The 24,944-nt window shown below is 33.4% G+C and overlaps 2 protein-coding genes across 7 annotated transcripts in view; one reads left to right on the top strand and one right to left on the bottom strand.

Moving 5' to 3' along the window:
- Positions 1–4,531, bottom strand: part of SMC5 (structural maintenance of chromosomes 5) — a 12,958-nt gene extending 8,427 nt beyond the window's left edge. For both annotated transcript variants that reach the window (XM_013313439.1, XM_013313440.1), the window contains exons 1-7: positions 4,334–4,531; positions 4,103–4,244; positions 3,521–3,709; positions 2,958–3,178; positions 1,986–2,232; positions 912–1,119; positions 194–341 (exon numbers count right to left, since the gene is read on the bottom strand). In XM_013313439.1, coding sequence (XP_013168893.1) covers positions 194–341; positions 912–1,119; positions 1,986–2,232; positions 2,958–3,178; positions 3,521–3,709; positions 4,103–4,244; positions 4,334–4,404 — 1,226 coding nt within the window. In that variant the 5' untranslated portion in view covers positions 4,405–4,531. The remainder of the gene's footprint in view (positions 1–193; positions 342–911; positions 1,120–1,985; positions 2,233–2,957; positions 3,179–3,520; positions 3,710–4,102; positions 4,245–4,333) is intronic.
- Positions 4,532–4,966: 435 nt separating this feature from the next.
- Positions 4,967–24,944, top strand: part of mim (missing-in-metastasis) — a 122,421-nt gene continuing 102,443 nt past the window's right edge. For all 5 annotated transcript variants that reach the window (XM_013313276.1, XM_013313278.1, XM_013313277.1 and 2 more), the window contains exon 1: positions 4,967–5,477. In XM_013313276.1, the coding sequence (XP_013168730.1) occupies positions 5,406–5,477 (72 nt within the window). In that variant the 5' untranslated portion in view covers positions 4,967–5,405. The remainder of the gene's footprint in view (positions 5,478–24,944) is intronic.

Genomic DNA, 24,944 nt, shown 5'->3' with positions numbered 1-24,944 from the left:
GCTCCCTCAAGACGCGCCCTAAGAGCGCAGGCGCGCGAAATAATACCAGTGCCACTCATCCTGATGAAGGGCCCCCGATGAGCTCGAAACTAGTCGGTGCCGCCACCGGACGTATATACGTGAGTGTTTAGCCGTGTTTATATATCAGTTTAGTATAATGTCTCACGAAAGTTTGAATAATTCAATAACTTACTTGTTCTGGAACAATCTTATTTGTGGTTTGATATTATTCTCAAGGTCATACTGTAATTCTAACTTGTGTTTCTTGAATCTCTCTATTGTCGCATTGTTTAATGCTATCGGCTTTTCTAACTCTGCTAGTTCCATTTTTATTTGTGTCTCTGAAAATATTGATTAAAAAAAAACATAGATTTCTGATTTTCAAAAAAAAAATTTTTTTTTGTTGCCAATTTTTAGATTTTTAGATGCAGTATGGATCCAGCTGAAATTTGCTATACATCATCATCATCATCATCAGCCTATACTAGTCCACTGCTGGACATAGGCCTCTCCCATGGCACGCCACTGAGCACGATCCTCGGCCACATTATACATATACTAATTATATTTATTTTTTAAATTCCCCACAGACGGAACCACGGGCGACAACTAGTGTAATATAATTTTGTTTTTTTTGAGAATTTTGAAGCAATCTATTTTCTGTCAATTTTTATAACTTCACAAGATACTTAGTTTAAAAAATTTATAACATAACTAGCGCTCGCCCGCCACTCCGTTCACAAGGAGTTAAAAAAAAAGGAATTAGTATATATATAGTAAGGTATGTGTTCTTCCAGACTATGTTCTATTTTTATATAAAGTTTCATCAAGATCCATTCATCCACTTAAATAAATATTCGCATTCATAATATTAGTAAGAAGTAACATTATAATATAATAAAAAAATTTACCATCTCCGATTTTTTCAATTAACATTTTCTTATCATTCCTCAACTTTTCCAACTTAGCATTAGCTTCAAGTAACTCCCTCTCTTTATTCTGATGTCGTTCCAACTTCTCTTGTAGTGTCGCTTCCAGATCTTTCAATGAGTACTCTTGTTGTCGGGCAGAACTGATCGCTTCCTTTATACTGTCTTTTAATGAATGAATTTCACGGTTCTGTAAAAAAAAAGAATATAGTAACTAGCTGTCGCCCGCGAATCTGTCCACGCGGAATTAAAAACAAAATTAATAAGTAGCCTATGTGTTCTTTCAGACTATGTTCTACATCTATGCCAAATTTTATAAAGATCCATGCAGCCGTTCCGGAGAAACCTTCACAAAAACATACATCTATCCATTTAAACTTTCGCATTCATAGTATTAGTAAGAAATAAGATTTTAGTAAAATTTCTGCATATTCATAGAAAGATTCTCAATTCAATTAATTATCTAACCGTGAGTTTCTAATACTCAAATTTATGTAAAAAAACATATTATCATCCTTAACATTTGATAGAACGGAGATAAAAATATATTTTAAACAGAAATTTTGGTCTCAGAAACCCACAGTAAATAGAGGTTTGTCAAAAACCATACATTACGTTCATATTTTGTGAAGAGTGCCATAAAAATAAATAATCTATATATATAAAAGAAAGCTGTGTTAGTGTAACACTATTTATAACTCAAGAAAGGCTTAACTGATATGCCTGAAAATTGATGAGGAGGTAGCTTAGACCCAGGAGACGGACATAGGATACTATTTATTCATTTTTTTCGGATTTATGCCATGAAGAGCTGCTTTTTATTTAACTTACTAATATTATAAATGCGAATGTTTAGATAGATGTGATGTGGATGTATGGATGGGCGGGTGAGTGGGTGGACGGTATACTAATAGTTTTTTATATATCCACGCGAACGGAGTCACGGGCGACAGCTAGTATTGTATAAAAAGCTGCTGTTTTAATGTACTTTTTTAATATTGTGGATTTTCCAACTTTTAGTGTAAGGTGTAAGTTAAGGCTTTATCAAATACTTACAGCTGATAATTTTTCTTGTTCCAATTTACTAATTCCCACTTTAGCTTTATCAATGACCTTTTCTAATGGTTCCATTTTACTTTTATGCGTGTTAACAAGTTTGATCGCCTCTTTCTTATCTCTTTCCGACTCTATTACTTGTTCTCTAAGTGTTTGATATTCCACCCAGAGTTTCTTCTTCTCACAAATCTCTATTTGTTTCTCTATCTCTTTCCTCTGATGCATACCATCTATTATTGTTTTTAATCTGAAAATAATTTACATATATATTTTTCATAGAAGATACTTAAACTACGAGATAGATACAAAACATAGCTCCTATAATAACTAAATATTCATCATTTAAAAAAATACATTAATATCATTGCTTATTGAGAAAGCTCTATATTTATATGAAGAATTGTTTGATTAAAAAAGTTTTTTTGTATCAGTAAATCATACTCTTATGACCTGTAATTTAAATATTACCAATTGTATTTACATTTAGCTAGTAATCGGCCGAATCTTCATCGACTTATCATTAAAAAAAACACTTAATTAGTAGCCTATGTGCTCTTGCAGACTATGTTCTACATCTATGCAAAATTTCAGCATGATCCAAACAGTCGTTCCGGAGATACCTTCCAACTTTGGCTTTGCATTAACTTATACAGTGGATACGTGAGAAACCTCTATAAGCAAGAGTTATTGTCCAGTTCCGAAGAACAACCTCCATAATAGAGAAAATACACATTTCCGGGATCATAGGTAGCCTAGTTAGTCCCACTTATGTTCTACAGTCTACAGTTTTGTAGAGATACCTAATAAATCCATCCATCCATCTAAACTTTTACATCTTCTTAACAAGTTTCAATGAAATTTGGCACACATGTAGAACATAGTCTGGAAGAACATATAGGCTACTTATTAAGTTTTATTGGATCCGAGCGGACAGAGTCGCAGGCAAGAGCTAGTTGTTAATATTTAACATACCTTTCATTAAGACGAATCTGTTCTTGCAATAACTGCGCATTATTCTGTACTTTAGTAGACAACCCTTTATGTTTATTCCTGCACTCTATTAATTCGTCCAGTTGTGCTACACTCTCTTGCCCGCCCACCGCAGATAATGTACTACGGAGCAGCTCCTGTGGATTCATCTTTGAGAAATCCTGTACACGGTCTTGTGGTAGTAACTGACAGAGATTGTCGACCTGGAAGGTTTAATATTAAGAATTGGGTTTATGTCAAAGGGAATATTTTTCCATGTTTCTATTCTAAATATTATAACCAGAATGGATTTCATCTTCAAAAAGTACTAATTTAGAACAAAAGAAGTATTATTTTAGGAATTTAAAAAAATAACGTATTAAGTAGCCTATGTATTCTTGCCTTTAAGATCCATTGAGCCATTCCAGAGAGATACCTTCAAACATATATCCATCCACATAAACTCTCACATTTTTAATATTGGTAAGATGTTTATATAGTAAAGTATTAATTTAGCCATAGAGTAAATAATAGTAAGGAGTTGGAAGTAAGACTTTTTCAATTACCTGTATATTTAAAGATGCTATTAACTCCAGTACTTGTTTCTCTCTAACTGTTTTATGATCTATCGCCCATGTAGAGACATCTCTGAGATTGAAGTTTCTTGTTATTATAACATTTCTTTCACCGGAATTTCTATATAGCTCTATTTCTATTGTAGATTCCTCACATCCACTTCTTACATACTCTGAAATCTAACATATTGAAAATATATAGTGAAATTAAAATACAAAAGAGCATTGCTTCATTTCTATACCCATAATACCTAACTAATATGTCTGTGGAGATGTATGAATTTTGAAGAGGTGAGTAAGGTGTGGCAGGACCACACCAAATGGAAAACTTTAATCTCTGTCCAATCTTTTGGGTTACACGAGTGATTTGTTCATAAGAGCATTGTGCGACAGAGGGGACACTCAGCAAAACTCGATAATTGCCGTAAGCTTTGCTCTTTTGCCCGATGAATCAACTCAAATGTCGCATATATTATTATCAAAATTAGGAACTTGATGATAAAGCGTTGGTTAGTTCCTATTATAATCATTTGTATTATAATTTCCTTTAATGTTTTTAACTTAGGTACAAACCTTTTTAGCTCGTCCAATAACACTGGTTTTGCCGCAAAGACCCAAAATTATTGCGCAAACAAAAGTTGATTTTCCAGTACCATTGGGCCCGATTATCAAATTTAATGACTGACTTGGATATAGCACGACTTGTTTGTATGTCCTGAAATAAAAAAAATTATACTTTTTAAATAAAAAGTTTAAGTAAGAAGGATAGATCGTCTTGGCGCGCCAAAACTTCATAAAACTTACACAAAATTCTCGAGGGCTATCCTGTAAATGCAACCGGCTTTTATACCTTCGTTATTGAAAACTTTTGACATTATTACAGATTTATGAATTTCCTTCAAATTTGCTTATAAAATACCCAATAATTTGTATGTTTATAGCTGATAACTGATAAAAAAACATTATTCCCGCAGAATCGTTTTTAAAACGAACTTGTTGCCAGTCGCCACTTGTCATTTTTTGACATTTGTTCTAGATTATATAATTATCAACTATTCCGTTGGATATTTCATATTCCATTCATAATAATTTCTATTTATTAGTTTCTCCATTTACAAGATTTAAAATTGTACTATTTTGGGTAAATAATAAATAGTAAAATAATTGAATCATCTAAAAGTGTAGCAAATTATATAGTATAGCAAATTGTAGGTTACTTTCAGTTACTTTCCTCAATCCTTTGTCTAAGAAATTAACCTTTCACTTCTTTTTCTTGATTGATTTTTAATTAAACTAAAAAATATAGTCTTTTCCAGTAAAACTGAGAAAAACTGTCAAAATAAAGCTACCTGCCTCGGTAGATTTTTTTTTCAATGGCAACCAAAGGAATCAATTGACGAATCGTAGCGAAGTATAGAAAGCAGCCAAACAAACCGAATTCGGCTGATGTGCTTGTCGCTCCCCTGTAAGCGAAGTTGAGCGCCGTTTTAGTTATCAATTGTATGTTTTGTGTATGAAAATTATGCCAAAAACTAATTTTCATGAATGAACGTGTGACAAAATGTTCAAAAATAATACTCAGTTGCAACGCTACAGTTATTAAGAGTGTTATTTGATCGCGATACGGCATTTTCTTCCCCTGTTTCGATTAATGGAGGGTATTCTTGTTTATAAATATTGATTTGTTGCATATCATATTTTGAACTGTTACCATTGTGATTGCATAGTGAAATGTAGGCAATTGAACGTGTGCAACTAGATATTTAACGGCAATGCAACAGTTGGATACTAGTAGCGGTTCCACCATAATGTACTGCGCGAGGTGATTTCGATCGTGTTTTTGTGTTTTATTGTGTTTGATAAGTGTTTTTTGACAATGGAAGGAACAACAGAGAAGGATTGCTCTCCCTTATGGAACCTGTACCAGCAAATCGTATCGGACATGAAGGTAAATACTCTTAACTACAATTACCCAACTGATATATTCCTTACTACAATACTTTCCATTTACGTTTTAAATTCACTGTGGCAGCGAGTCGAAATTAATTTTTTCCAACCTAATTTAAAAAATTGCTAGCGCGATCACAGTTTACATATTGTAAATATGAAATTAACGAAACATTTAATTTAAGATTTTATCATAGTGATTTGTGTTTTATTCATGATTTCCATCTATTACTATCACTGACAATATTACGAAAACTACCACGCATTTAATGTTGCACTTATTTTTCAATAAAAGTAACTCATTACAATTAGTATATTAACTTATGTAAGTCATAGTTGTAAGGCACAGATTTATTTATTGAAGTAGGATTTAAAAAAATATTTTTATTGTAATTAAGTCAACCAAGATAATATATTTCTAACATTTTTATATTGTTAAGTTATGCCTTGTTCTCCTCTCCATAAAAGATTATTCTCAAATTTTTTAACTTCCATATATGTTTTTTTCCTTAAAGTTTATGAAATTTTCGCTAAAATTCATTTCAAATAAATCTTCAATTATATTTGTATTTTGGAGCTTTGAAACTTGAGCATTATCTCAACAATTCTTTATATTTTTTAAAGTTAATTATTGGCTTTATTTTTTATAAGTTAATATATATAATATAAATGTTAAACATAATTCATAAATTTGAGAATTGTTTTAAGCAAATAACTGAAAAGATTTGCTTGTTTATTCATGAAAACCATTTTGAAAAACTAGGAATTAAACATTATTTTTATTTAATTATATAAATATTAACGGGTTTATCAAAGAGGATTAAATACTCTGAGTTAACTTAGTGTTGGTTTCTGAGACCAAAATCTCTGTTTAAACCACAACATTGTCCCTGTCGCTATATTAGACAAAACAGAGATATGAAATTGCATTAAGTGGGGTTTTTGGTCTCAGAAACCCATGGTCATAATATGGTTAACTGGAGTTAAATTTTACTATGTCAGAGTTATGTTGGTACATAATGTCTTGAAAATTATAAGTTATGAGAAGAAAAAAAAAGAATATAATTGTTGCTGTAGATTTTGGCATGTTACAATAAATTTGGCACATATTAAAAAAAACTAATTTATAAAAATTATACATTCAAACTATTTAATTCACATAAAATATGCTATTTTGTTAGAAAGAGATAGCGAGTGATGTTTTGTCTTTTGAAATGAGACATGACTAGGTTTTTTGTTATTTTAAACTATGGCCATTATATAAACAGATGTAATAAAATATTTTTTTATTTAGTCTATGCCGTTTTATAATATGACGGCCGTTCCATACAACCTAAAAACAATGCAATTAACCTAACCTTTTTTTAAACACACATATAGACTTTTTAGGGTTGACATATTTTACTTTTTACTATGTTTGGGTTTCGCGTAAATTCATACGTTAAAGAATTGGTTGAAACATCATACTAAAGACTGAATGGAATATTTAATAAATGAAAACATTGCATTTATTTTCGATCGTATTGTAACGCACGTTGAAGTTGTGTATTTATATGTTTATTTATATATTTGATTGATGATATTTAAAATAGTTGATTGTTTGTAATCTGGACGACGATACGCGGCTGTCGTCATCTGATCATGCTTTTAGTGTGGTTATTGCCATAATAAATATTCAATAGAAGCATCAGAATGCTGAACAATGGACGATTAACACATTCCTAGCATGTTACAATGCTTTATAATTGGATACTTGTCTAAACATTGATCAGATTTATTTATGTTGATATATGATTCGATATGTCGCTCATCGAGTGTACAATGTAACACTGGGTTTACACTGCTAATAACTAGAGCAAAAAATCCCGATTAACTGTATCCCTTCCTAATTCATTTCGTGAAAGAATATGCCTCGAATCACCTCACTAACCAATATTGTTTCAATTCTTTAGGCTAAAATTGACATACAAACGCGCGTAAATTAAAACATACTTAACACGCGAATATAACCAGACACGTAACATATTATCCCCGCGAAGAATTATACTATATTGGTTTAGATAACTCGTATATAGCCAGGCGTCCGGATAAAGCCGGACATAGGTAGGATTTTTCATTGCGTGTCCGGCTAAAATAAACGGTGTCCGGGGTGCGCGACTTTTGTTAGGCTTTTACATATTGCAAACGAGAGTGGCGCAGGTGATGAGAGTCGACTAACGGTCGCTCACGCAGACCGAAGTGCTCCACAATAATGTAGGGAGTCCGGCTTTTCTACCCAAATGTCCGGCTAAACTGGCTGGTCTGTCCGGATATTTTGGCGATTTGGCAACCCTAGTCGTTTAGAGATGATTCGTTCGTATAATCTACATATCCTTTGCTAAGAGTATGTTTATTGAAGTTTATTTATAAAGTTGATATAAGAATGACTTAATTATGATTCAAAGACACGTCCCAAGACTTTGAAATTAACATCAAGGGGCCTGCTCGAGGGATGACGGATTTACAATACAGTATTGCATTGCTTAATATTCCAGTTCAGATGGAACTGCGTAAATGTATATTAGAACACCTGGTATTATGCATCCCGATACAAACATGGCACAGAATTAATGTGTGACTTTGTATCGAAACCAGAGGTTCTCAACCTTTTTTCACTCCTCATTCCTTATTATACTGCTTTGAACATTGCTTATCTTCTGCAAATTGTAAATTTTTCTCTACTATTGTACATCGCTGGACCTTCCGCGTAACCCTGGAAGTTTCGATCACTTTGGGAATCATTAATGCACTATAATATTGTTAAAAGTCTTACGAGCGGGTGAGTTTCCACCCCGAAAAGACATGCACGAAAGAAATAAAAAATAAAATTACGTTATTATTTTTCCCTACTGGCAGGGAATTGGTGTCCAAACTAGGGGGATACCCTGTATGATGGAAGCATGAAAGGTATTATATTTGGAAAACATATTTCTTATTATGTTTGAAAAACAGAGGTACTAAACATTTTTGTACAAGCGTTACTTAGTAATACTTAATAGAACAAACTTGTGTACTTTTTTACTACTAATTATGATAGCTTTGGTCAATAAAAGTGGGTCAATGTTAATATGTAAGTAATATTTATTATTTACATCACCAGCTGGTGTAAGTTAAGGTCACTAAACCACGCGTATGTCCTAGTCCTACTTACTATTTTTAGTAATCAAACTCTATTCATCTCCTAAGGATAGTAAAACTAGTATTTGTGTTACAGACTTGTAATTAATTGTTTTTGTTACGGTTTTTGATAACTGATCAGAGAGACTACCACGAATATTCTTGAGAACGTTTTCGTAACAAAATATGTCTTATTAAAATTAGTATAGTGCTCTTTCCGGGTGTAAAAAACTGCAAATTTGGACACATTTTATCGATGACGATATGAAGGCGAGTATCGCAAATATTCGTGCTAGGACCTCAGGTGTTTTTAAAAGGAAAATTTCGGAAATAATTCAGAAGTAATATTATTTATTTTTTAAATAGAGGACTGTTTGAAAAATAATGTAACGAGCAATTATTGTTAGTGGTTTGCAAATAATGTGCGAGTTTTTGCTCCCTCTCAATACTGTCAAACGAAAATATCTAATTGAAAAATATTATACGACCTAATTAGTACTAAGTACATTAAAAAAACTAACTATAAATGAAATATTAAGAACTTATCGATGTTTAAAATATTTCTGTTTAGAGGTTATCTGACTGTAGAGTTCAAGTTTACTCATAAATCAACGATTGTCCTTACGTTAGTCAAACTACTTGAATTATTTTCAAGCGATTTAAAACTTTACGTCCTTGGATTGAAGTTTATTTTGCACTGAACAAGTCCTTGTAACTTGACCTCGGTGACGGTATGAAAACAATAGGCCTTTGGTATTATTAATTTGTGTTGCGCAATCTATAACGACGACAGACTATTGTCAAATATTTGCCATGTTCGTATTTTGTAGCGCGAAGAAACTTTTTTGGTACTTGCGAATTGACTCGGGAGCACAATACAGTTCTGTTAAAAATATTAGTAAATCGAAAATTATTTATATATTTTGTTTTAAATGTTTATTTTATTCTATTACTAGCTGTTGCCCACGACTTATTACATGCTACACCTGCACATCTAGGCTATCTTGCAGTTAAAGTTTCTTCGAAATCGGTCAAGCCGGTCGTAGAACAAATGTAGATTTGCTGAGAAAAAAAGAAAAAATTTTAATAATTGTATTTTCGCAAAACGCAAATACTGCATGTGTACGAAATATTAAATTATATTTTTTGATATTAGACACAGACCCACTAATATTATTATAAACCTGCACATATCTGAGAAGAAATTCAATGATATGTGTGAAGTCAACCAACCCGCACTTGGCCAGCGTGGTTGACTATGGCCTAATCACCCTTAGCTTAGGGTAGGCTCCGAGCCACTCGGTGGGGACGTATAGTGAGCTGATGATGATGATTATATCTTTTATTGTCCTTTTTTTTCAAAAAAAAAAATAGTAAATAAGACAATGTTTTTGTACAGAATTACAACAGTGGGAACTCACGATTAGTGATAAGAAATGTTGTCTTACGAGTTTTATATAAAAATGAGGTTAATAATGCGGAAATTAAAAAAAATATCGATAACCGTTAAACAATCGTGTGGTTGGAGTTGTTCAAACAAGTCTTCGATTAGTTTGTCCGAATTGATTGCGAGTAATTACGTCCAATCGTTGCTCGATATTAAGGGGAAGTCAACACTTTTTACTATAAATGTTGGTAGTATATATAATTCTTACTATTTTATTGATTGAATTTTTTTGTATTATTAAAATAAGCAAGTCATATTATTGCATTAATGTTATAAGTTAGTAAATTGAAATATTACTCATCTCTGTCATTCTCTTTCAAAATAATAGTGACAACAATATGTTTTTCTTCACGAGTTTCGGCAACGAAAAATAAAAATGTTGTAATAAAAGTCAGCACTGCCCCTTAACAAAACCAAACCAAAACCGATGTTTTTAAAACATAATACTTAAGGCTTCACGCTCTGTTTAGCTATAGTTTTCACGCTACACTAAAGGTGTGGCGCGAGTGATAGCGGAAGAGAGTCGCGATGCACCTTTATCTACTCGCAAAAAGAAGTATGTTGGTTATTAAAATTTTAACCTTTTATAATAGATGTAAGAAGGGTAATAAGGAATGAATAGTCATAACATTCGAACCAGGATAAGCGAGAGACTTGGACTGCAATATTTTTGTCGCTTATAGAGGTTTATGACCCGAGTTTCTAGCATATGGAGGTCTTCTATCGGGACCGGACAATGACTTTTGCTTATCCAAGTTCGACTGTACTAGAATAAAATCAGTTTTTTTTTGTCTTTTTATACTATGAAGTTATATAACTAATATTATAAATGCGAAAGTTTAGATGGATGGATGTTTGTTTGAACGTATCTCCAGAGCGGTTGCATGGATCTCGGTGAAATTTGGTAGTATTATAAATATAGAAAATAATCTGCAAGAAAACAATGCTACTAGTTATATATATATTTTTATTTCTTGTGTACGGAGTCGCGTGCGACATCTAGTTTATATGAAGGAACATTTTATATAACTTCTTGACTAAATATATCGACAATCAAAACTTTCTATTTACTAGGTTAAAATTGTTATCGGTTTATTACACAAGTTACTACCAAATGTTGAATAAACTTGAAATCCATTAACTGATATGTATTTATAGAGTTAAGTACCTAATAGTTTACACACTAGGGTACCAGGATTACTTAGCTTTTAGGTAAAGTATATGCTCTAGGACTCTAGGGAATTAAGTCTACTAGAATCATAAATGTACTCAACTAGTTTCGTAATAACTAGAGTGGTTTAAGATTACTTTAATATTACTTAATTTTTAACTTTAATAAAGGTAAGACTTAAGTGAACTGCGTAGTTTTAGGGATGTAGATTAAATTGGTCAATTTGCGTAGTTTCAAATAATCTTAAAAGATACGGTTAAGAGTTCGTTGAGACAACTGGAGCAGCGTACATTAGTATCGCCAATGAAATAGCTTTTAATCAGATTGGAATAAGGTTTAATTTTAGTTTTTACATTCTTAATATGCTTGCTTTTGATCAAAAAGACAAAATTTTTGCAATACGTATAAAGTTATTTTTTTTTGTAATATAAAATTTACTCTTTTCTCTACTTGGTCTGTACGTACAGACCCTAATGTTTACATTCATTTGTAAAATCACGGGTAAAAATGTACATGTACAAGAACGTTTATTTGTGTTCCTATTTATTGAAATGTCATTTGCAATGAGTTCAAAAAACTTGTAAATCTATAGCTTTAAAAATGGGAATCAAATTTAATTCTTTGACTGCACGTATCGTATCTTACAATCATACTAATATTATAAATGCGAATTTAGCTGGTTGGATGGATGGATGTATTAAAAGGTATCTCCGGAACTGTTTCAGGGATCTGGCTGAAATTTGGCACAGATGTAGAACATAGTCTGGAAGAACACATAGGCCACTTATCAAGTTTGTTTTTAATTCCGCGCGGACGGAGTCACAGGCGACAGCTAGATGTAACATATATCTTTGGACTATCACTTTGTCAACTAGGTCGATATGAAACCGCTTCATTACGAGACTATCCTTAGCTATACAATGAACAAGTTGTTACTAACCTGACCTGCCCTTTCTAAGTGACCTCTGGCATAAAGGTCATATGATATTCAATTTTCAACTCTATCATCCATCTACAGACGAACTAAAATAGATGACATTAGGCTAAAGTTAGGTTACTAAATGGATTATATGTTAAAGAAAGGCTTAGATCTATGTGAATTATTCTTGGTTTACATCATATTTACGAAAATGTATTGTTATGTTTCATTTACACGGACGTCTTTTTAACGTCGCGTTACAACTCACCTTTCACGATGATTGCGCTCGAACGCTTTGAAATCACTCTTGTTGCCTAAGCCTAGAACTTCAAATGCAACATTACGCGTTAAAAAAAGCGTCGCGTTTTAAAAGCGCGGCTGTATGATCCTGGTTTTATTCTATTTCGACGTATTTTTAGCGCCCGTTAAAAAAGCGCCCACAGACGATATCTTTTGACATGATTAGTAGCCAATATTACTATTCAATCGTAGAAAAAGATTAATGAATCTTTATAAGCAATTGATTTGTATTATTGTATCGAATTCGTTTTGATGCGATGTTTTTTCTCGTTTAGTCTCGTTAGCCCTAGTAACGGTATGAACACGGAACTCGTTGTCCCCACCCGTCAGCACCGCTATGTCAACTGGACTGGATCACATAATGTCACACTTTTTACTTCATTTCTTTTTTTTTTAATATGATATTTGTCGCAAATGGACAGTAACAATAACAGTATAAAAATCGCGAAGAGAATAAACAAATTAAAAAGAAAAATAAAAGGCTAGCGAATTGACAACCAAAGAATTCTAACTATATTACTAATATTATAAATGTGAATGTTTTAATGGATGGATGTTTGTTTGAAGATATCTTCATACCGACTGAACTGATCTCTGGAAGAACACATAGGCTACTTACTAAGTTTTTTTTTATTCTGCGCGGACGGAGTCGCGGCCGACTGCTACTAATATTATAAATGCGAAAGTTTATTTGGTAAATTATTGATGCTACCTAACTCCAGAACAGAAATTTAGAACAAAGATTACAGACTGGAATGTTGCATTAACTTTTTTTATATTTCTGGACGTTTATTACGACCGGCCTGATATTGCTTTTACTTCAAGTCGCCGTAGTCCTTTATACTCTTTGATAATAGAAATACCTCAAATGTCAAAGAAATTCACTAGCGCGATATTATTTCTTTAATAAAATCCATTCGGCCGTAATATGTCGTAAATATTTTATATCTTACAATGAAGTCATTTTCAATCTTTACTTACGAAGTATTGGTGACGTCATCAAGTGATGTCAGAGTTAGATCATTCGTGACAATCACTTGACTTTAGAAGGTCAATAATAGATTTAATAGTAAATCATTATGTTTTTATTTCAAGTTTGTATAGGCAAACTTTATAATGTATTTTTAACTTAAAATAACTATAGTATATAGAAAATATGTAAGAATACTACGGTTTGTGTTGTCCTTTGTACAAGGCAACGTAAATTTTAGAATTAATTAGGGAACGTACCCATACTACGTGACCCGTTTAGGGGGGGGGAGTTCTTAAAATACTACGGTCAGTCACAGGGGTGGGGGGAGGCTCAGGTTTTTGTCACGTAGTCGTTAGTTGTTATTTTTCATAATACATAATTCACTTAAGTATGCATGCCTTATGCTATAAAGAAGAGTATGAGCCAAATATTTTTTTTTTATTTTTACCTGTGAAATGATTAAAAATCATAATTATAAATTGTGACGTAAAAAATAAAGGGGGTCTTGGCATGTACTACGAGTGTTCATCGAGAGGAGGGAGGGGTCGAAAAAAACTAAATAAAATAGGTCAAGTAGTATGGGTATGTTCCCTTATTGTATTCTTGAGTAGCGAGTACCGTCGAAGGGCGACGCGACTTATCTATTCGATTAATACAGGCATAGTGGATAAATGTCAACTGTATTAATTTCCTCCGGCATCATGAAAATCGCAGCAACTTTTCTTAGGACGGTCTTGACAAACAGTTCGATACATTACGTACACTGTAAGCCTTAGCTACTAATATCGGTATTCGAAGATTTACGTTGCCTGAATGTAATTTACATAGTTTTTAGAAAGTGTATGAATATGAAATGAAAGCTAATAAAATGTAGTCTGTAAATGTGAGCGAATGTGTCGGTACAACAGTGGTTTTTAATTACTGAAACATTTGCATATAAAAATGTATTTTCACCACATTCAAACTTTATTAATATAAATGAAAAGAAAAGACTTAGTAAAAAGATTTTTTTTATTAAATCTTACTAATATAAATGCGAATGTTTAGATGGATGGATATTTGTTTCATGGTATCTTCAGTACGACTGAATCGATCGCACGGAAATTTGGCATACATGTAGAATATAGTCTGGAAGAACACACAGGGTCCGCGCGGATGGAGTTGAAGGCGACAATTATAAAAAAAAATATATTAAATTAATACTGTTTTAATTGAAAGGATATTATCTTAATTGTTTGTATGATGATTTCGTTTTAAACTCACAAAGTTTAATCTAGATTCATTGAGTTGAAAGACGAAAGGTTACAGTCTGACCTTTCAGTTTTAAGTCGTCCTAACATAGGTCAAAGTTCTTCAAACATTTGTACATATTACTCTGAGTTTTGACTGACGAAACACAAGTTTAACAACATTTTGTTTTCATATTGTTTATTTATCCCTAATAATCTTATATTCATGGAATTTGCATAGTAGTGTTGCACTTAGTGTTGCTTTCTTTTACTAAATATCCTCTTAGAGTTACTATTTAAGCGTGGGTTTCTGAGACCGAAATCGGTTTTTCATTATTTTTGAAAAAAACAGAGATAATAATATGTTTTAAACTGGGATATTGGTCTCTGAAATCCACGGTTAGTGTGATAAATTCTTCTAAGAATGAGCCCTAAATGCATTGATTTAGTACAGGTGCGTTTTAAACGTTTCCTGGCTCTCGTATGCTTCTGACATGTTTTCTTAATAGTCAATAGTCTTACGAGTTCTGACGGAAGACGAATGCATTCGTTTCTTTTTGCTCGTGTTCTGCGTCCTGTTTAGTTGTTTTTAAATTCGGTAGAAGAGAAATGAACTTTAATTCAATGGTCTTATAGTTTAAAGTCGTGTGAAAGGTGTTTGTAATGGTTTAAATGGCCAGTAATTTAACGAGAGCGAGTTTAAAAAACTTTTTGGGATTTTTTGTTTGTATACGTTCATATAATGCAGCTATTGAGGTGTGGACAGAGTATTTGTGAGTTTACTACTTGGTACAATGTTATTTTGTATTTTTTTTACCATGTTAAGTGCTCATGGACAGACAGGAGCGAACCGGTCATCAGAATTCGCCGAAAAGCGAGGTGATCATCGCCCATAGACATACGCAATTACAGATGCATTCCCTTTTATTGTCGGAGGAAGGGACACACAGAAAAAGAATATTTCACGTCCTCCGTCAAATCCCCTCCGTTTCGTAAGAAAATGCGAGTTTTTGCTTGTTTCTTTTAAATTGGTTTAGGAACGAATCGCGATTTAAAAATTAATTTTTCTTTATAAGTGTTTTGCTATAAATGTAAAGACAAGGTTTGTCGTAAGTTTTATAATATTGCAAGAGGGTGTGCAGTATCACGTCGGCTAATAAAGATTCCCCACGGGGGTGCGTTACGTAGGGGGTGGGTATTGATTTTGCATGCAGAAGGGGATGGCATTTGTATGGTAGCGTTTTTGTGAACAGTTGCTTAATCGAGTGGAATCAATTGAGACGTATGTAATCATTTTTAACGTTCGCAGATCGCAAGGGTAGTCTTAAACTCTATGTTTACACTGCAGACTTGTTTTGAAACATATTATTTCAAAGATGTTATAAAGGATGATAATTTAATTAATATTATAAATGCGAATGTTAAGATGGATTTTTGAAGATATTCTCCCAACAAGTGAACGAATCTCGATGAAAGTCGGCAAAAATATAGAGTACTAGCTGTCGCCCGCGACTCCGTCAGCGCAAGATTAAAAATAGATGTTGGCCTATTCTCAGACCTACTTGATATGTTCACAAAATTTCTTGAGAATCGGACAAGGCGTTTCGGAGGAGTATAGGAACGAAAATTGTGACACGAGAATTTTATATATAAGATATTCTGGAAGAACACATAAGCTACTAAAAATTTTTTTATTATAAGAGAAGGGGGCAAACGAGCGTCGGGAACGCCGAGGTGATCAATGACACACATAGATATCTGCCACACTAGTTTTTTTTTTAATTCAGCACGGACGGATTCATGGGCGACAGCTAGTGTGATATAAGTTTCACGGCTGTTGAAACCCACGATATTATTAACAATTTGTATACAACATAGTGTTTGTACGTGGTTTAGAAAGCGGCCCTAAATTACTCGAAGCGTGTCCGCCATTGTACACTGCAAGGTTATTGCTTATCAATTTTTTTTACCTAAACGTAGTCGAAGTAATACGTCTGGATAGTTTCTTTTCAATAAAATCTATTTACTTTTTTTTATAAAGTATCAGACAATATGTCTATATTGTATCGTTATTTTATAATCAAACTAGTCGTATTATAAACTGATGGACTATGAATGGTATTAATCAGAAATGTGGGAATGGATCATGATGAAATTTGGCATGGATGTATAATATAACCCAGAAGAACATCTAGGCTACTATTCCAAACGGACGGAGTCGCGGGCGATAGCTTATAACATGATATTTAATAATATTAAATTATATTAAATATAAAACTCTAGTGCAACAATGTTAGTTATTATACTCCTCTGAAACGGCTTCACCGAATTTTATAATATTCAGTAGCTCTGAGAATTAGCTACTATCTATTTCAATATCCCGCGCGAACGGAGTCACGGGCGACGGCTAGTTACAATATATTATTACATTTTGTGTGAAATTTAATAGTGCATATTTGTCTGTCGTTATTGCTGTATATAATCATATACAATATGTCTGTACGTACGTTTCACAAGCATTCAAACAGCATGGGAAGTATGCCTTAGAATAGCAAGTAAAACCTGTTTGCGTTACGCGTTTAATGCGATTTACATACACATATAGATGACATTGAAATGTTCCTACGTAAGTACTGAATAACATTTTTACATAAATGCTGAAGACTAATTGACAGGACCGAATCGACCTGGGTACTATAACTATAAACTTTTGGACTCAGAGACATTTAAGTTGTGTTTTGCTTGATGAATATGTGAAAGAACTGACTGATTGTATCCTTATACATTCGAGGTAATATTACGAATCGAATGAAGCCTCACTCGATAAAATTACTTTATTCTTTTAGGCTACAAGAGTTATTCGAGTAAGCCAAATTACATTTAAAGGTACGCTGCCATTGGGCCGCGTCGGACGCACCGCATGCACGGATTAAACGGATTTGCTTTGTCTTGATGCTTGCGCGGATGATGGACGCAGCGCTATGTAAAATCATTTAAAGCAAACTAAAATCCGTTGCGGGACGTGCGCGCGGTGCGTCCGACGCGGGCAAATGGACACGTACATTTAGTCTGTGGTCGTTACGATAGAATATAGAAAAAGACATTTGGCATCAAGGCATTAATAGCGATAAGTTTGCGTTCTTAAAGAAAAACCTCTTCCTAGTACCAGAGGCTATTGACCGTGTAACGGTGACCTAAAGCCACAGAGTAGTGGCACGAATTAATAACCCAGGGCTGTAGGGGCTCGTCTACCGGGCTATGTGCGTGACCTGGTTGCCAATAGCTATCTTTATTGCCTTCAATACGGCTTATAGTTACAGACAATATGTTTTTTTAATGTCTATTGGCTTCTCTGTATTGTGACTGGCTGTTTTGATAAATAAAGGTTTTTTTTTAATCACACAAAAGGCTACTAGATATTATGTTTTTAATTCTGCGCGGACGGTGTTTTGGATATCACTGGTAGCATGTGTTCTTCCACAATATGTTCTATATGCCAAATTCCAGTGAGATTCATGCAGTTTGGATGCCGTTTTTGGGTTACCTTGTAACAAACATCCATACGTCTAAACATTCTCATTTAAAATATTAGTAAGGTTTATTTGAATGTGTCTACCATTATGCGTTTAGCGTGTGTGCATATGGCTCGTAAAAATAATCGCTCGTTAGTTAACAGCTAAACCAATTGCCAATGTGTGTTATTATATTTTATAATCAATTTGCCGTATTTCATAATTGAACACGTTTGTTATTGGGTAATCGTAGCACTGTCTGTTTTAGATGTATTTTTAAGACTATGAAAATATGACTGGATGATTATGGTCAACTTTCAATAGACAGAACTAAAGATCAATGAAACTATCACTATATCATTCCCTTTTTTTAATATTATTATTTAATAATATTATTAAGAGGCTGCGTACAGATGTGTGGAAGACGTTTGAATATTGATGTTTAGTTACGCGTTGATATATTCATGCACTGTTTATCTATGTATTTTTTTCTTCTTTTTATTTATCATTGTTATATGTTATTTACTGTTATTATAAAATATGTTATCGTGTAAACTGTTATGTAAAGTGTGCATAGTGTCAAATTGGTTGTATACTGTAAGGATGCTATGCAATTTTTAAATAAATAAATAAAAAAATAAAAAATAAAATAGTTGGTTGGAGTAACCGGCCACTTGAATTCGTGGAAATGGTAAAGCAATCGATGGATATAGACAGTCGCAATTGCAGATGCGTTTCTTGCTTAATCGACGGAGGAGGTGACATACAGAAGGAGACTTACCCCTCCTCCGTCAAATTTACTTCCCCATTCCATTCAAGTAAAGTAAAAAGTGAATGACATGACTGTAATGTGAAAGTTTTATTAAAATAGTGGAACAGTCTTGTCTTCACTTTTCTCGCAACTTTGTTTTGTCTCTAGCCCATGTTGTGGCCACGGCATTGTTCTTTACCACTGTTCACTCAGACGTTTAGAAAACAAAGGCATATAGAAATTACTGCGTTATCTACGATCGTTCTTAATCCACTTTTAATACTGTTCTGTCTTTGACCCCGTGGGATAATGTCCCCGTTATGAACAAAGACATGTACAGACTTTGCGAACTGTTTACATTGCCGAAAAACTCGAAACAAAAGTAGTAGAAAACAAGATAAAATGTATCTTGTTTTCTACTGTTTTTAGACAGTGGAACTCCATCGTTATTATGCTTATTATGTTGTCTTCGTCATTTCCGGTGTATCCAAAATGCTTGGGTATTGCAGAATAATCAATGGATACGGTTGATCTACTGACTTTGTTTATATAAACAGATGTTACACACTCGATTCTTGATTAGTATAGTCCATACCTCTCTTGCAGATGTTATGTTCCGTTATAATTATTCTCCGCGTATAGTCACAGTATAGTACTAGTATCAGTGTTAGGTTATACTTATTTGTTATACTCAAGCCTGTAAACTTTTAGGTTAGGCAGAGTTTATAGATTTTTTGTCATCTTCATGCATTTCTACACTACTACTATTTTCTCTTTAAAATCTAAAATTTGATTTGTAATAAAATTCTAGGATTGCAAGGCATGCTGTGTTTAGCTATTTTTTTTGTAAATAAAGCAGTGATCATAAGAAACGTCTCAATGAGATCGAGCGAGTATTGATTAGAGGTGCGTTATTTTAAACCGTTAACTTGATTATCTAGCGGTGTGGACCAGCAGTGAAATAGGTCTATTAACCGCTTTGCTAGTACAATAGGGATGTCACTTAACAAGCAAAACTGGCGGAAAAACGATCAGTACAGCTGACGACTAAAACAAATGCTGTTGACATTTGCACATGACAAAAAAAAGATTTTTTTTTAGAGAAAAGGGCAAACGAGTAGCGTGTACATTGAGATGTTCATCGACGCCCATAACCATCTGCATCTGCATTACCAGAGGAACTGCAGATGCGTTGCCTTTGAGATGGTGATACGCTCGCTTCTTGAAGGACCCTAAGTAAGGTCTGTCCTGGGCGGTTTGGAAATACCGTCGATGACAGACCAATACACATTGCTGCGACTAACTAAAGATATTTCAAACCCGTAGCCCTAATATTTTACTAATAATTCGGATAAATTATGAATAGGTGGCAACCCTATAGTACGATGATAGCTTAGTAAATATTGATGTGAAGATCGGAGCTACATTGTTGGTGTAATTCTATTAACTAGCTGAGCTTCTACCTATATCGAACGACTAGCTGTCGCCCGCAACTCCGCCCGCGTAGAATTAAAAAGAAACTTAATTAGTAGTCTATGTGTTCTTTCAGACTATGTTCTATATGAATGCCAAATTTCAGCGAGATTCGTTCAGGTATTCAGGAGATACCTTCATTCATCCATCCATCTAAACATTCGCATTTATAATATTATAATAGTATTACTACTTTATATTACTTTACATTACTACTAGACTAGCGGTCGTGTCGTCCACGCCAAATTTTTTAAAAGAAGGTATCCTAGAGACAAACAAAAATTTAAATATTAATTTTTCGTTATTTATAAAGTAAATAAATCACGTACATGATATATGATTTTTTTGGATGTTACATAAAGACACTCTAGCTGTATATATAGTGTTATTTGTTCAAAATGGAAGAAAGAGAGTTTATACTTCTATGTTCAATCAAGTTTACTGAATTAATTAATACTATATATTATTAATACGACTTCCATCTCTAGCAATTAGTGTAGCAAACATCTTAACACTGTCTATAATAAAGGGTTGGTATATCCGTCGAGTCAGCCGGAAGTGACGTACCTTGGGACGTGCTGAGAACTCTCAATCCCCTTTCGGCTAGACGAGGGTACAGTCGCGCTAATGTTATCTTCACACGTAGGTAGAACAACACAGAGTAGGATAATATATGTCAAAAATATATGGAACTGGTAATTACTTTGACAATTTGACAACATATTCTGCTCGCGTTATCGTTAATTGAATGTTTATTCGGCTGCGGGCACAGTAAGGCTCTTCGTACACATGGCAACGTAAATATCACCGAGAGATAAGTCACTGCAATTTTCAATATGACGGAGAAAATATATACAGTTTCTCAGTTGACATATAGTCATAGGAACTTTACTGACAGAATAGACAAATCGCAGCGACGTTTCAACGTTGTGTGTACTGTGCGCGCGCAACTCGATTACGCGACGTAACCATGCAGTATTAGTTCCTACGATTTATGTTGTCTTTGTACGAAGGGCTGGATTTGTTTACTGTTATGCCCGCGTGTGAAATTAGAACATAGATATGCTTTTAGAAAAGTTAACACGAGCCATAACATAAGGTCGTAGTACGTGACTGTACACTTGAGACCAGGCGTACTAAAGGGTTGTTTTAGTGATGACTAAGTGTTTCTTATTGTCTAGGTTTATCGAGATAAAACATGTTTCTTACCTCAGGTTTCCACTGTTTTGTGTTTCAAATTAAACGCCTTTAAAGAACACATAGGGTACTTACTAAGTTTTTTTTATTCCGCGCCGACGGTGCCGCGGGCAAGTGCTAGTATTATATAAATGCGAATGTTTAGATAGAAGACATCACCAAAACGGCTGGATATCATTGAAATTTTGTACAGATGTAGACCATAGTTTGTAAGAACACATTGGCTACTAAGTATTGTTTTAATTTCGCGCAGACTGAGACGCGTTGATTGTAAATAATCATCTTGCAATTAGAGCTGGTATTTTTTGCACCAACTAGATTAACACAACATGTCTTCATATCAAATAATCAAGCAATTATCTTCTCTAGCACGCAATAAAAGCAACATACTATGTTAGGCGTCCGGTGTTACGCATTCCGTTACGTTCTAAAGTATTTAGTTACGCATGCAACGGTTTTCGTCTGTTGCAATATAGAGAGGGACACCTGGTACAGGACAAAGGAATGTTCTGGAATCTGTATAACCTCTCTGTCCTTATCCTACATCATTCATGTAAAGCATCTATCTCTTTCTAAGCACTACCGACGTACTTTCAATTCTGCCATGGTAATAATATTTTTGATGTCATATTAAACTGTATATTTTTATTTGTGTTAACTTGTGTACAATATATCTTAAGAATTATCTTAATAATTTTATTAATGCGAATGTATGGATGGTGGATGGATAAAAGAAGGTATCTTTGGAACGTCTCCATATGTATACCATCTGGAAAAACACAAAGGCTACTGATTAAAGTTTTTTTTAAATTCCGAGCGGACAAAGTCGCGAGTGACTCCTTGTTATTCAATAAATAGTTCGTTGTATCGGTAGGGCTTCGCGCGGGGTGTTCGAGCAATTCGCATGTCATTTGATATTGTAAGGATAAGAGGGACATAGGCAAACAGTTTAAAAATAATGTTAAAGAAAAACAAAGATAACCTTTATCCGACTACAAAGAGTTGGAGGTTCTATATTTGTTTATTTTTGATTTTCTGTTTTGTTTGTTTAGGATTATTGATGCCCGATGTATTATATTTGATATGATTTGATGATACGTCCTTCAAGCCAGTATAAATACATGTCAAGCGAAAATTCCGTCAATGTTCCAGTACTTTCACAGATAGTGTGAAAAAAACGTCTCATGTACAGTCAGCTGCATTAATTAGTATACATTTTAAAAACTTCAGAAACATATGTTTACACGTATTCGTCCGTATTTTTCCCATCATAAATAAATGGTAATACCGAATACGTGCATACGTATTTTTGAAACTGAAACCCTTGATAAGTTTCTAAAGTTTTGTAAATGTGTACATTTATCCAGCTGACTACCTACAAGATCGTCAAATTATATTGCGAATAAACTGTACGTATCAAATCTCATAGTTCTAAATACATCGATTACTGCATATACCGTATCGTAGTTATCGGTTTCACGCCGTAAACCCAATTAAACTGGTAACGCACGCTCGGATTGTTTGCCCAAAACATTACGTTGACTCATGGTTTTAAACTGTGAGTTTAAGGTACGCTATTGATTTTGTATTATATTTAGACTTATTGTTTTTTTATATAAATAACGGGGCAAACGGGCGACGGGAACAATGAAGTGGACAATACCAGAGGTACCGCAGATTCGTTGCCGGCCTGTTGTATGTTTCAAGCAGTATTTTTAATCAACATATTCTACGTTTATGCGTAAGACTCGTGAATATTTTTCAAAATCTGTTAAGTCGTTTATTTAAAAAAAAAATTGTCACTTCCACAAAAAGTACTGACCGCCAATAGTAGGTCAGAAGGAAAAAAAACTATTATACAGAAAGTATAATAAATATTTGCTCTTAATAAATTAGCAGTGTAATCGACGTCAGATTACGAAATGTGTTTTTGTGACGAAAGCTGAATCTAAATCGAGATTGTTTCTGAAGCGAGCGTGCGGATGATTGATGTGGTGGTGTTAGTAGATATTGTGAATTTGAACTTTATGTAATTGATCTTAAAGAACTTTTTGCCGTGTATTAGTAATGGTTATTGGTTCTCAGTATTAAATACGCATAACGTAACCTTTAAAATTTATCGGCTAGTATTATTTTTCATACCATTGTTTTGATAATAATATTACTGTTATTTGAATTAAAGGATTCTTGCCTCAGCTCTAATGAACGTGGTAACAATACGCTAACAAAGATAAAATTTATAAATGAGAGTCAATAACTTTTGAACTTTTTTCAGAAATCTTAATGCTTACTACTATTATAAATGCGAAAGTTTAGAATTATGGATGGGTGAATGTTTGTTAGAAGGGATCTCTAGAACGGCTGCATGGATTTCGCTGAAATGACACAGTCGCATAGTATCATAGCCGTAGTCATTTCGGCAGGGGAAACTTACGGCGTCTCTATTTAGTTTGAACAATTATAATAACTAAGGTGATCGTCTTTAGGTAAGGTTAACGTGAGACAGCTCAATAAGTCTAGGGGTCGTTGGCCGTCAAGCGTGTCGAGTGGCTCGGGGTTCACACAGACGGGGTAGCGATGCCCGTACAACGAAGGCTGCTATGTATATAGACGTAAATAATTTAAAAAAATCGGAATTTTTATTTTTTTACTATTTCATGCTTCTATGTTTAAGATTCATTAAAAATCTTACAATGAAGGCAAGATAAATTTATTACAGAAATGCAATGGTTATGTTTAGTAGAATTTAAAAATACATAAAAAAAATTTGCTCAAAAAACAAGTTATGATAACTATAATACAAAGGAAATTTTTAAGTTTACTCGCATAAGCATACAAAAGAGGTAAAGTAAATTTTTACCTTAAAAAAAGTTGAAATTTCTTTTTTTCAGTAAATTGTTAATGTGTTTTCCAAAATTGTCCTATTTTCGTATAATTTAATGTAATAGTATTTTATATTTCAATCTCATTAAAACGTTATTCAAAAGCATTTCTTGGAATAATTTTAATCATTAATAACGTCAAAGACAAAAATTATATCAGAAATATTATGACCTTTGAGAGCGAAAATGATTACTATATAAATTATTACTTGGAAATCTGTTTCCTCGGAATAATTTTCAAAGACGAAATGTTATTGCGTGCCTTGAGAAATTGCCATTACAGATATTTTACGATATTGAAGTTAATTATCTTTTTTTTTCCTTTTCAGGTAATAAATCTACAACTGCGGTAATGATTGAATCTCGTAAATATACATTATTTTTACTATTACTTTTTTAACTGAATAGTAGAGAGATGGATAATAATTTCTGTTAGGAACTTGCCAACTTTGTCCGTT

Source organism: Papilio xuthus, unplaced genomic scaffold (genome assembly GCF_000836235.2).
Source record: "Papilio xuthus unplaced genomic scaffold, Pxut_1.1 DF827570.1, whole genome shotgun sequence".
Classification (NCBI taxonomy): Eukaryota; Metazoa; Arthropoda; class Insecta; order Lepidoptera; family Papilionidae; genus Papilio; species Papilio xuthus.
Note: the sequence above shows the minus strand (reverse complement) of the source record. Positions and strands in the feature narration are given on the sequence as shown.